The sequence below is a fragment of the Aplidium turbinatum genome, chromosome 1 (genome assembly GCF_918807975.1).
Source record: "Aplidium turbinatum chromosome 1, kaAplTurb1.1, whole genome shotgun sequence".
Taxonomy (NCBI): Eukaryota; Metazoa; Chordata; class Ascidiacea; order Aplousobranchia; family Polyclinidae; genus Aplidium; species Aplidium turbinatum.
The window spans coordinates 44,325,145-44,338,448 of NC_137472.1; the positions used below are offsets into that span (position 1 = coordinate 44,325,145).

General features: G+C 38.5%; 1 protein-coding gene across 1 annotated transcript in view; it reads left to right on the top strand.

The window, feature by feature from the left end:
- LOC145780584 (girdin-like) overlaps positions 1-9,108 on the top strand; it is a 32,260-nt gene extending 23,152 nt beyond the window's left edge. The window contains exons 29-35 of the mRNA XM_082592213.1: positions 612-811; positions 1,197-1,294; positions 1,760-2,026; positions 5,252-5,356; positions 5,545-5,631; positions 6,195-6,322; positions 7,177-9,108. Coding sequence (XP_082448339.1) covers positions 612-811; positions 1,197-1,294; positions 1,760-2,026; positions 5,252-5,356; positions 5,545-5,631; positions 6,195-6,322; positions 7,177-7,881 — 1,590 coding nt within the window. The 3' untranslated portion in view covers positions 7,882-9,108. The remainder of the gene's footprint in view (positions 1-611; positions 812-1,196; positions 1,295-1,759; positions 2,027-5,251; positions 5,357-5,544; positions 5,632-6,194; positions 6,323-7,176) is intronic.
- Positions 9,109-13,304: the final 4,196 nt, after the last annotated feature.

The window sequence follows — 13,304 nt, forward strand, 5'->3', positions numbered from 1 at the left end:
AAACCGTGTTTTAGAAGTTAAAATATTCTAACATCTCCATTAACAATCTTTTTTGCTTTCTCGGCAGCCGATTTGTAGCAAGAATTGACAGCGATAGACACGTGTTTCGCCCATGAGGCTGGGCTCATCAGTATCGCACCGTATTCTGCCACAAATTTATTCGACCACCGCTTTACCAGTCAGTTTAACTCTTATTTTTGTGGAAACAAAGAAAGAGCCAACAAAACCAGCAGGCGCCAGGGCAGAGGACATTGTGAAGAAAGGGGCGTTCTTCCCGGCTATCAGCACAAGGCTGAGCACTCACTAGTTCAGCGAGCAGCTGCGATTCGCCAACCATAACGGTGTAGCTTCTACGCTAAGCCATTCAGACCATCCAAATCAACATATCAACATATGTTGATTGGATGGTCTGAATGGCTTAGCGTGGAAGCTACACCGTTATGGTTGGCGAATCGCAGCTGCTCGCTGAACTAGTGAGTGCTCAGCCTTGTGCTGATAGCCGGGAAGAACGCCCCTTTCTTCACAATCTTTTTTGCGTTATGTTAGAGTAACTTTACGTTTTATTTACAGTACTGTAAAATTAAACACCAATTGACATAGCCATCACACAGGACCACAACCAGCAACTGAACATCGCCGCCACGAAGCTGAACAACCGATGCGAGGTGCTCATCCAACTGAAGGCCAACCTAGAGGAAGAGAACAGGCATCTTCTTGAGCAGATAAGCAGGCTCATGTCTCAGAACGAGGAGCTGCTCTCGCAAACTCTGGAAAGCAAAGATCAAATTTATTCAGAGCAGAAGCAATACACGTATGTGGATTAGTAGTCTACGATTAAAACAGCCGAAATTCATACTTATTCGTATTGTTTTTGGGTAAAGCAATAGCTTGCCTTGCAGTTATGTCTTGTCTAAACTGGAATATCACCGTCAGTTCAACTGGCCTTGATTATCCGTGCTCAGGCAGCAAAATCCACTACCCAGGCAGAAAAATCCGTCATTTTTTTTATTAATTCAACGTTTGCAGACGTTGAATCAATGTAAAAATGACGGATTTTGTTGTCTGGATATTGTTATGGACACGTTGGTTCGATACGTTGGGTTTTGTGGTTTGCAATTAGCTTGGAGCAGCCTGCGTCAAATCTTGTGCTGTTCCAGTGATCAACTGATCATGATATCTAACTGTAATGTTTTCAGGGAGCGGATGCAAGAGATCAGGCGACAGAAAGAAAAACTTGAAGAGAAGATCATGGACATTTATCGCACTCCCGGACATTCTCCTCAGAAACGCAAAGGTATGGGCACCTTGCACTTCAAACAGAGATGTGCGGAGTCAGGTTTTCTGGACTCCTGCTCCTATCCGGCTCCGAATTCACTCCTGCTCCAAATATTTTGGAAATATTGACTTCAAACGCCAATCCGAACTAAACGCTATACATATCATCACATAAGCAACATAATCTAGATTTTTTATAGCCTTCTACGTATAACACTTATAGCCTACCTTTCCTACACCCTGTAATGAAAAGAAACGCCTATTTTTACATGAAAAAATTACTGCTTGAAAACTAAAACCATAGAAGAACACAAAAATAACAACTGCGCCAAGCACAGTAATTATTTGCATGGTAAAAGTATCAACTGGCAAAAAAATCAGACTCCAATGCCGACTCCGGCCGTTTTTTATTTAGACTTAAACTTTTTGCATTATTGTTGTAAAATATTAATAATTTCAGTTGATCTTTCACTTTTTCTCACAGGAAAATTTGGAGCCACGATCAAGAGAACTTTTCAGAATCTTAGCAGCAAAGGCTCTGACAACCGCAGAAAGAGAGATGGCCTTCCTCCTCATAGCTCCACGACAAACATGAGCACCATTAGCTCTTCCAGCGATCAACCGAAATCATCCGTCAAGAGATCCAACTCCGGAGAAGAGGAAGCGATGTCATCAAATCTTTCCAGACACGACTCTGGCTCAGTGGACTCCGGTAGTGCTGACGCCAATGAAGTTACTCTGATGAACTCAGGTAATTTTCAAAGGATAGCAGAGAGCGCCCTACTAAATTAGTAAAGTCAAATGTATGGCAAATCTTTTTCCACAAGTGTGGCCTCCTAACAAATAAATCAAATCATGCGATAACCTTCAATCATTCGAAATATAAGTTAAGTTTATTTCACAATATAGATATTAACGACCTGTTTTAGCCTGATGCTGGTCGTTAACAACGTTAAAACAGGTCGTTAATGTCTTAATATCTACATGTGAAGAAAACAACGATCATGCTGCTAAAAGTGAAACTCAATCTGTTGCGTAGTTTAAGTTATTCACGAAACGAAAGTACCCTTTGCAAATTTAAGCAGAAACGTATACATATGACTGAAAACAAGCGTATAATCCGTATATACTTTAAAAAGATCACCAATGAAAACACAATCCCTGTAACAGTAAGACAGCACGCTGTAGATTTGTATCAGCTCGTTTTGTTTATCAAATTTACAACCTCAAATGCAAACCTCCACTTCTAATGTAAACATAATATATTTTTGGTGATCGAATTGTCACATTCCATTTAGTTCACATTCCATTGAAATTTGTCGAAACACGGTTTCCAATACCACTGCAAAGATAAGGAACCGCACGTATTCATGATCTTGCTATTTTGTTCTAGTTTCACAATCATCCATCTGACGTTCATATTTTCACGTTTATATTTTGCTAATGGACATTGGAGTTTTCAAATCAAATTTCTAGAGTAATGCATTTCATTTCATCCTTGTCATTATTGTATCCAGAAAGAAAAGTGAAGTACTAGCTAAGTTAAGCACTAAGCCATTTGTGGCTACCATTGTGGTAAACCATCAGAGCAATAAAGCGTTCGGGACTGAAAGAACGGATGCATAAAAAAACAATTTCATGTAAAATGATTCAACTTTGTATTGAATAACTTCATCATTTTAATGGATTCTTGTTTAATCGTCAAAAGTTGAGCTTTGACTTGGTGCCTCAAAGAGAACCGTGCAGGTGGCATATTCATTGTTATCAAGGTTAGCTGCTTTTCGTGTACCATTCATTCGTATATCTGTGGTTGCTCGTTGTGGTTTCCATTGTCATGAGATGCAAAGTACGATTGCGTCACACGGACAAACGGTTGGACATCTTGTGGATGATTTCCATAAGCAAAGGTTGTCATTTTTACATCATTTTAACGTCTGGCGTCGTTGAAACGACGTAACATTAACAACTTTTGCTTCCTGGAATCTGTTTTATTTCGTCCTGGCCACGTGATTTGGCGTCTCAACGTTGTCTCACGTTGCGTCGACATGAGAACATGTGATTTGATAACCAGTCATGCATGTCGATGTAGCGTCGTCGAAAAGCGGAAGAGTGCGTCGTAACATGAGTTTGTTTAACCAACTCCGACGGGTCTATTCCACGCCAAAGAAAGGAACTTATAGATGTAAGACGGCCTTGCATATTTGGTGTGCAACCCATTGCTGCATCCCTACCGAAAATTATTATCTTTTTAACATTTTTTATATGACTTTAATTAGATGATAAAGTGATGTTTGGGATTGTTATAGTTTTAGGTGAAGCTTCGAATCTTGATAAAAAAGCGTAAAAATTGAAGTTTTGCTATAAATTCAAGATTAGACAATCACTTCATAGTAACAGCATGTTCTCTTCATAGCAAACCCAGCCTGTAGTTCAGTGTTTGCTCGACGAAGCATGTTTGCAATAGACCTGCTAACAAGAATGTATGCATGACAATGTTCCTATGATGTAGCATGGACAATCGAACATGCGATTGGTATGTTGTTACTTAAACTGAACGATTGTTTTGCAATGCTTGCTTGGATCGTGGTCTAATTCTCACCTGAATAAGGTGATTTGACCACGAAATGATAAAATACTCCAGCACAAACTGGCTATCGTCGCCACTTAGCTAGGCCACTGCCAACAGTTAATGTTTTTGCATTGGCGATTGTAGCTATAAAAATTACGTCCGCTTGAAGACAATACAGTAGAAGTCGCCTGATGCGTCACCTCAAGAAAATAGAAAAAGTGACGAATTATCCGAACTGACAAATTATGCAAAACGGCCAAAACTATAACGACTTTTTCCGGGACCAACAAAAATGTGACGTATAAGGAAAAATGTCGAATTAGACGAATCTACTCTATCGCCATTGGATCACTGCTTCTTCTTGTATCTAAGCCAATGTGTGATGACATTTTGAATTAAACGGGAAGAATATAGATCTCATTTAGTGTGTTGCGAAGAAACAGCTGCATGCTGTGGATAAGCATTAAACCGATGACCTACCCAGTGCCGGGCGGACACTAACGCCGCTCAGCCACGTAGTTTTAATGAATCATTCGCTTGTGCAGTCTGCACTCATACCAACAATTTTGTTTCCGTTAAATATTTAACCGCGGAACTTATATCAGTAAATCCTCGCCTTGTGTCTTCAATCAAGTTTCTGTCATAGTCTCGTGTATTATTAAGTTTATAATGGGCGATTTTGCATGTGAAGGGAAATATTATGCCGTTACCAGCAAACATCTCTTCTCCCTCAGCTCCCACCTAACTAACACAGTCATCATTGTCCCATCATTTTGTGTGGCGACTTGGAGTCGGTGACTACCGACAGGTTTCTTAGCCTGGCGTAAGTTACATGGTTGCCACATCTGCATCGTCGTAAATTGGCAGAAATTGTTTTGTCAAGGGTGTGATGGTGGCATGCTTTCCTTGATAGAGTTTCACAATTTAATTTTTCTTTTGAGTGATTTCTGCAGACAAATAAATAAGATTATCAAGATCTGCATACTTGATGTTCAACTGAAGCGTTGTGATGACTTGTGATTGTTTTTTAATTCAGAAAAAAACTTAAATTGCGTTGCAGCACTATAGTGAACTCTATCGCACCTTGTGGACTTTCTTTTTTCTTTTTTTTTTTGGTTGTGATATCTCGAATTATATATCGATGGGTGTGATTTTTTAACTACCATGCGTACTATAGTTTACATTCAAACAGGCAAGTTTTACAGAATTGTTTCACTTGAACTGGCAAACATGCAAATCCTTTGATATTATTGTTGAGCAGTGGAACCTTACCGCGATGACGATGGTGTATCACGTGAGAGTCAAAACTTTTCGCGTTGCATATCATGGTGTTCTACGAAACACCGCTTGAAGATCATTGGTTTGGAGTTGGCAGCTTCACTGTTTAAACATTATTTTTATGATCAGTTGACAAAGAGACCAAGCGTCGGTCGAAGCTCGGGACCATGGCGTATTCGACTAACGCTATCAATCAGCTGTCCGTCCATCCCACTCATGGCGTCGTGGCTAAAGGTACAAATGAACCATTATTTAAAAAACTCGTTTCACATATATTCATGTTAGTTTATTTTGTGGACATGAATGGCAGGTTTTATTTACCCAAAACGTTACTAATACTAAAATCCGGTTCTTAATGATTTTATATTTTATTTGTGTTTTGAAATAATTTTAAACAGTTTTCTGTGCAACATCCTACGTAGGTACGTCACCGAAAAGTAGAGAAAGTTCGTTTTCACTCTCACGGAAGTCTTTGAGGTCATCTGTTGGAGACGTCTCTTCCACATCCGGTTAGTTGCTGTTTAAAACATGCGAAATGTCTTTGAGCTCAGGCCGCTACAATACACTTCTTCCAGGCTGTCTAGCAGCTGTAACCGACTGTGTAAATGAGATAGTGTACATTATAGATGCAATTCGCCAAAACACAAAAACTGTTCATCTCCATGATGTAACCTGTGTCAGAGGTGCGAAGCTGCTTTGTGTACAATCTTGTAGATGGTTGATTGGTTGTTTTAAAAGAGAGAGCTATCTTAGTAGGAGGATAAATATTTCTCACAACTTCGCTTGCGTACAAGACGAGGGGGTATCATAAGTTTGTCTTCCAAAAAGATACTTTTGTCATTGATTTCATCGGAAAGTTAATTTATTGCGACCCAGACAACTTATCAATCGTTTTTACATTGATTTAACGTTTGCAGACATGAAACAATGCAAAAAAAACGGTTGATTTTCTGTCTAGGGAGGTGATTCTAATGTCATTTAGCAGTATAAAAGTGCTTAAAAATGTGTTGCGTTTTAGCATGAAGGAAGCAAAGTCTTAATGCGTTAGTTTTTATCTTAATTTACGTTGCAGCCAACAAAAGCAGCGAATTTCCGCACTCTGCGGAGAGCTCACAAGCATGCAGTGGTGACGTAGGACTGAGCAAAGAAATGATCTCTTTGCAACAATTCCTTGACGAAACTGGAAAGACAAAGAAGGAGGTGACTCTCAACTTTGTACCACTTTCTTGCGAATATTTATTGAATCCTTCACAATTGAGATAACTTACTGACATCTTCTAATCGATTCTTGGCTTTTCTGTTATTTAAGATTGCACAAGAAAGGGCCACGATTGCGCAATCTTACTATTTCCCGATGACACTGCTGTGCAAGTATATGCATATGCTCTGTTTTAAAGAGCATAGCTCTTCACCCCAAACAGCGTGAAGTTGGTGTGGAACTGGCTGTTCGTTTAAGAAACTTCCACCATTCAGTTCAACTTAACTTTCAGACAAATAAATTTTGCTCCTGTTCAAGAGAAAGCGATAAATTAACAGTAGAGGAATTTCTTCTCGAAACCTATTTGGATGACATTACAAGTCTTTATGACTACAAGAAGGTGGCGGTAACGAGCACTATTTCCACTTGATATCACTTCGGGTTCATGTTTTACACTGTCCACCACGCAATAGTTTGTTGTTTTAACATAAAAAATAAAAATAGACCAGGGCGATCGTCCTGAGTCATGAATTTGGCTGTGTAAAATTTTTCCGTTTGGTTTCACGTCACTTGTTGGTTGAATGTATCTTAGTTTCACTGTGATAATGAGGTGTGTGTGAATGTGGTATAGCTTGTCCGTTTCAGTGCTTTGAATTTTGCTTGGGAAGTTCTTTGTATTTCAATTATTATTAACTTTACAAATAAGATACAATTTTCTGTTAGAAATGTATGAACACAATTCAGCACTAAATGAATAATTTCACAATACTTCGATTTGATAGACACTACATTTTTCTTCATTCGCTCGTTAACACCGCAATTATAAAGAGTGTAATAATAATAATTATTTTCATAGTCTTCTTCCTCCTCCTCTGCTAAGATGCGACCCTCCCGGTCCCCTCAACCTCGGCCGAGAACCGTTTATGACGTGTCCTCTAAGTCATCCAGCTCCTTAGCTTCTCCAGTTAAAGATCAAGCAACCACTTCTTCAGCGTCCCCAACATCTGCAGTTGAACGACTGGATAGTCTGGTGGGAAGTCCAGGAACAAGACGCAAGAATACCGGAAAACCTGCTTCTCAACTCGGATTGAGCGTCACTGACACTGATGGTGTGAAGATGAGATCAAAGTCGGCCACTCGGATCAATGCTCGTCGTCCTGTGTCGGCTGTGTCTCCCTCCACGTCATCTTACTCTTTTAATCAACGATCAGGATCTCACTTGAACATGCGCTCTCGTGAGATGACTTCAACTCCTGCCTCCTCCCGGACCCGTGATATTGCAGCCGTCAGTCCGATCGCATCATCCTCCACCAGCATGATCCGGAGAGACGTTCCACCAGATGCTGTTACATCCGCACCTAGTCCAATCCGTCGGGATGTACCACCAGATCCATCTTCTTTTACTTCCACGTCACGTAAGTCTCAAAAGAATGCTGATTTGAACAAATCAATGTCACCGGAAGGAAATTCCTTCCAAAAAAGACCCCCGACTCCCAGAAAAGGAGCTGTGGGCGACAGAACTGACACAAGCAGTGAATGGTTCGAGTACGGATGCATATAGAGATTCCTTTTTTATTAACTACATTTTTCTACCTGCATTAACACGATAACAATGTGTTTTGGTGATGTTCCTTGTACTGTGTAGCCCAGAAAGTGATGATGTTCTAGGCCTAGCTGATTTCGTCTTCACTCATTTATGTTTTGTTAGTATTTGCACGTTGCACTACACATATTTATAATGAAATCACAGTGCACTGTTTTTTAAACTTAGAGGATAATGTCGAGCTCTAGCTTAGCTGAGGCGTTGATTTTTTGCCCGATAGTAACCTTTTTATCGGGTGATCATGTTGTCGATGAGTGTCCAATCAAAATTGAATATTTATTTGTCGCCATACAACAGTTTATGTGCCTTATGTACTCTTAATGATATTATGACAGCCAAGTTAGTAGTTTAGTCACAAAAACTGAAATATTCTGCTAGAAATTATGTCTTAACACGTCGCTTTATGGTTTCTATGCTCCCGATATCAACCGAACTCTCGTTGCACTATTTTACAGAGCTGCAGTACCGTACTAGAATCACTTTATGTCAATCTAAAAAAAAACAAATCAAATGTTTTATCTGCTTCAAGTCTTGTTTACAAGTTTGTATTAAACTGCATTGACAATAACATGCATTGTTACTGCTGAGAACAGCATTATCAAAATTCGTTTGTTTCTGATGAAAGCATTTTTGAATGAAGTTTAAGTTTACAGCCAATAAGTTTGTCAATGTAGACTACTTTTGCGCTTGAGTTTTGCAAAAGCCTTGTATTTTGTGAGTTTTGTAACGTGAAAGTCCGACATATTGCTGAAAAGTCTTTCTAACAAATTGATGTTATAGCTTTTAATTTCTCAAGTAGAAACACTTCGTAGAAAGACAACGTACGTCTAGTCACTTCGCTGTTCTTCATGCTTTTGGAATTCTCTGAACTTCATTACAAAATACACTTGTTGCTAACTTTCGATCGGTGGTCTATTCTGCAAAATAGGCCATTTTTACGTAATTTTACTGCTTTGCCATGTTGCATAAAAGTGGAGTAACTGACTTTAAGATTGTTGTTTGTTGCATGCACCCATGAAACTTGTTTAGGCCTGCTACATTTGCTTTAAATGAACTCGCAATTTTTACTGAGATTTATTCCGAGTAACTAACATAATTTTACTAAGTCCTGCATCACTGTGTTCTTGTTGTTTCCAATTGGAACGGTATTAGTGAAGTTACTTGACGATTAAATTGAGAATTCTTAGTTTTTCATCGCTTGACTCTTCGTCAGTCCAAGGTCTAGGGAAATATTTTCGAACTTGGATACGCGTACTCCCCAGTGATATGCTAGAGAAATTGTGGGGGTACCAAAACACATTCCTCATATTGGTACTTCAACAATTAAGAAGCATACAGAGAAGTATGGAGAAACACGGCTGTGGGAAGAGCGGAGTTTTAAAGAAAGAATATGGCTTTTTAGTTTATGGAACGGACCCAAAGGACGCAAAATAAAACACGATTACCACCATGTGTTGTTTAGTTTTCCATTTGCTTTACAAACTTACATGTTATCTTTTATGACCATTTTGCACAGGTTAACTCTTACCTCCTGTTTTTTTTTCGTCACCGCAGTCTGTTCGCTGTAGTCTACGCCCGGAATGTTAAAGATTAGGTTAAAAGGGCGAAAAACAAGGACGTCAATCTTTGTGTCTATCTTCAAGCATGCCTTTCTTGCCAAAGACATGCTCTTGAGCGGTGTCGAACCAGCGCCTTTCGGACGTCGTACCAGGGCTTTCACTACTCTGCTATGCTGTTAGTTAAATTTAATAAAATATAGCCTACCTATAACCTCTCTAATCTGCGCAAAGCATAGTCAGAGAATCGCGGCTTGTCAGTATCTTAGGCACAGCCAGCCAAGGGGCACAGCCATTCCCATAATCCTGAATCGACAGGTGGAAAGAGCAGATTGCACCAGTTTCTATTGAAGATGAAATGAGTTTCGAGGTGAAACGAGTTCCGAGATATAATTTTTTGTCAATTTTTTTTCGGTATAGCCTATAAAATACATAACTTAATTAATAACATTAAGTTTTGAGCCTATCAATTCGTAAATGATAAAAGCTTATATCTGACCGTGGCCACATTCTCGTGCCACGTTTGACTTAAAAACTTGTTTCGTGCAGGACCTTCACGTCAAGAGTTATTGCCTGTACCTCTCGGGAAATCAGCGCTGAAAGTTTGTCTTTTCGTATTGATTGAGACGCTTATTCTTATTTCAAGGCAATGTCAAAAAAGTATGTGCTCATAGCAAACACATATGTCTATCAAAAAAAGAGATTAAATCTTGGTTATGTAACCATACTGCAGTGTGAACAAATGACCTTGGGAATAGCCTACTGGTTTTGGAAATAAGCTGCTGTGAGCTGAGATTCTTACGTAATGAGCACTATAAGCAGCAATTCGATTTAAGCAAGCATGATTTTAGGGCGATATTGGAGTTTTTTTCGACTGCTCTGCTGCTATTCAAGCACCAGCCAAATCGTTAGTTTAAAAACATAAACATTCAAAGCTTTTTAAAGAAGGTGTTACATGGTCTAATGCCCCTTGCGTACGCCACTGGTTGCATTCTTTTTTTTTATAATTAATTCTCTGACCTCGCAACAAACCGGTATTCTTTATTTTCAAACACTTCAAGCAAACAGAAAGAGTAACAGTACAGTGATAGGATGAGCGAAAGCGTTGCATTGCGCAGTGAAAGATTTTTTGTTCTCCATTAACAACATTGATCACTCTCTTAACCTCACATGCACTTGCCCTTGAAGAAAGCCTATAACAAGCACGTCCGTAATGAACCCACTGCAAACGCCAATAATTGTGCTCAACGTCTTGTAGCCTAAAGGAGAGCAATGTTCAACCAACAAGGCAGTATTATTGGGCATCGATCATGAGAAAGACAGTGCCTAACGTAGCTGGAGCTAAAGAACTCCTTCCTTGTTAATAGTTTGGAGTAGAATGGAGCGACTGGGACAGGCATGTAAAATTGCTGTAAATAGTAAAATAGTAACTTGTTATGGGTCGAGAAAAAGCTTTAGGCTTTGAATAAAAAAGGATCAGGCATAGCTAGAGATGTGAGTCGTTTTTTGCGCTTGTTTAAAGAAAAAAAAAATAGTTTTTTTGATTGTTTTTTTTTTTTTTGCTCAAAAAGTTTGTCTAAAATTTAAATGTTGGAACAAAATTTGCACTATTTATTTTTTTTGAAATAGGCCTACTTGTTTTAAAATGATAAATTACCAAAATAAAACTTAAACAGACACAACTCAGCAACAACACTACATTTAACATTATAAAAACAAAAACCAAGAAGCAAACATTTTCGGGTACCGTAGTCATACAGCCCTTTTCAAGCCTATAAGAGAAATATTTTAAAAGTATTTCTTTCACAGACACTTTAAAATATTATAGTTATCTAGTAGCGTACGGCCATAGTTAAAGCTAAAAAACCTGGAAGTTGTACAGAAATCTATTGCATTGCAAATGTATGATGGCTTCCATTTCCTCTTATGTTTCAACTCACATTTTCGCATACTAAAATCTCGGATGCGTGACCACAATCAATAAATTTCAAAAAATAGTAAAGTTTTTAGTGTTTGTACAAAGTATTGGGGTCTTGAAAAAGGTCAGCTAGATTCATATTTTAACCTTGAGATGTACCAGAAAAAGATTAAAATCACTGCCGTAGCCCGTAGGAGTAGACTATGTAAAAATTGTCCATGCTCAGTGCTAATTAGATTGTAAAAATCGACTTAAGAAATTTGTTTTCTAAAATTCCTTGCAGTAGCTTATATTTACGACGACATTATGATTTGTATGATTTTGAAGGTTTCATAAGTTAACCATAAATTCATTGAAAAGTTTGTCAAGACATATAAAGAAAGAACTGAAAGAGTGCGAAGACGAACTTCAAGTCTTCCGAAGACAGAGATGCTGCTGTGCAATTGCTCGTACAAAATATTCACAAAAACTTTTGCTTATGACGTAACGTTTATATTGATATCACTTGCTGTGTTCAAGCTGTACAGTTGTTTAATTGAAGTATACGGACCGATATGCCCACAAGCCAAACGAAGCAGCAATTCTGCTCACCGATGGTGCAACACGCTTGTGTCCCTAACTCATTCCTTTCTTGCTAGTTTTGGTTTTATTTATGCGTTTTTTGTCGATGTTGGCATCGAAACTGACTTAGTTGGCCGTTACAACTTAACTACTTACGCAGTGTCCTGTATGTCTGTCGGGTACTTCATACACGATTCCATTCACGCATACACAAACAGGGTTTTGTCAAGCTCGTGGTCCGTTCTTTTACATCACTTTATCACAGTTTCTAGTTTCGTTTGTTTGATGGCCAACGGCTACTATCATCTGGTCACCACAGCAATGGCTTGTGAAATCAACACTGTGTTTTTGCATTTTCGTCAACTCTTTGTTATCGCCGAAATGACTCCAAGTAAACTCGTCTATAAAGCAAACTGTGTTATTGCAATATTTAGCTTTATTGTTTTTCGTTTTGGAATGCTAATATCCTTGCTATTATGGTCTATGCAAAATGAAGCAATCCTACCGAAACCAGACTACACGTATGGACTTGTTGGATTGTTTGCTATGGTGATCATCAACGTTGTTATATTTTGTCGTATGATCAATGAAGAATGTGGCAATAACCAACGAAGTAGACCAGTTGAGTAGATAGACTAAATTCAGTTTGTAAACTTGCATTATCAAAAATTTCGACTTCTTAACGTTTTCACCTTTAGTTTTAAGAACACCACGGCTTAACAAAAAGAAACAAAAAAAATTTAGAGACCTTGATAGAAATCCTTGTTGTGTTGAAATATTGTAAATCATACATTAAAAATGTGTTGTTTGTTCAGTTTTGCTGCATTTTTGCAACATTAATACATTGTTTGATAAGTTTCTATTTAACTTAATATTTTCTATCAATAAAACTATCGTATTCTTGTTTGTTTCTAGGGGTCGTTCTTCCTCTTTCTTCCGTGTGTCACACGGAGATGTAGGCTTTTTGACCAAGGCTCGTTTAGAACATTTATATTTTAAGCCACCCAAGCAGGTTTTTGAATCTTTTGTTTCCGTACGCGTTCCGAACTAGTGGTAGGCTACTGTGATAGGCTAAAGAATATTCCTAGTGCTGCATTTACGTCTTACATTTGTGAACGCAGGTTCTAGGGCTAGGCGGATAAAGAGTTTCCAATATTTCCATGGCTTATTACAGTAATATCACACGAAAACCGTGCCTAGGTGTCATTAAAATGTAGCTTATAGCTTCATCACTCAAGTGTGCAGCTGTACTTGCCCAATGTTATTAAACTGAAGTGATTCAAACAATTTTTTCGATAATAATCAATGTTGACAAACAAATTTTACATTGTTTTCATCAGCATTGG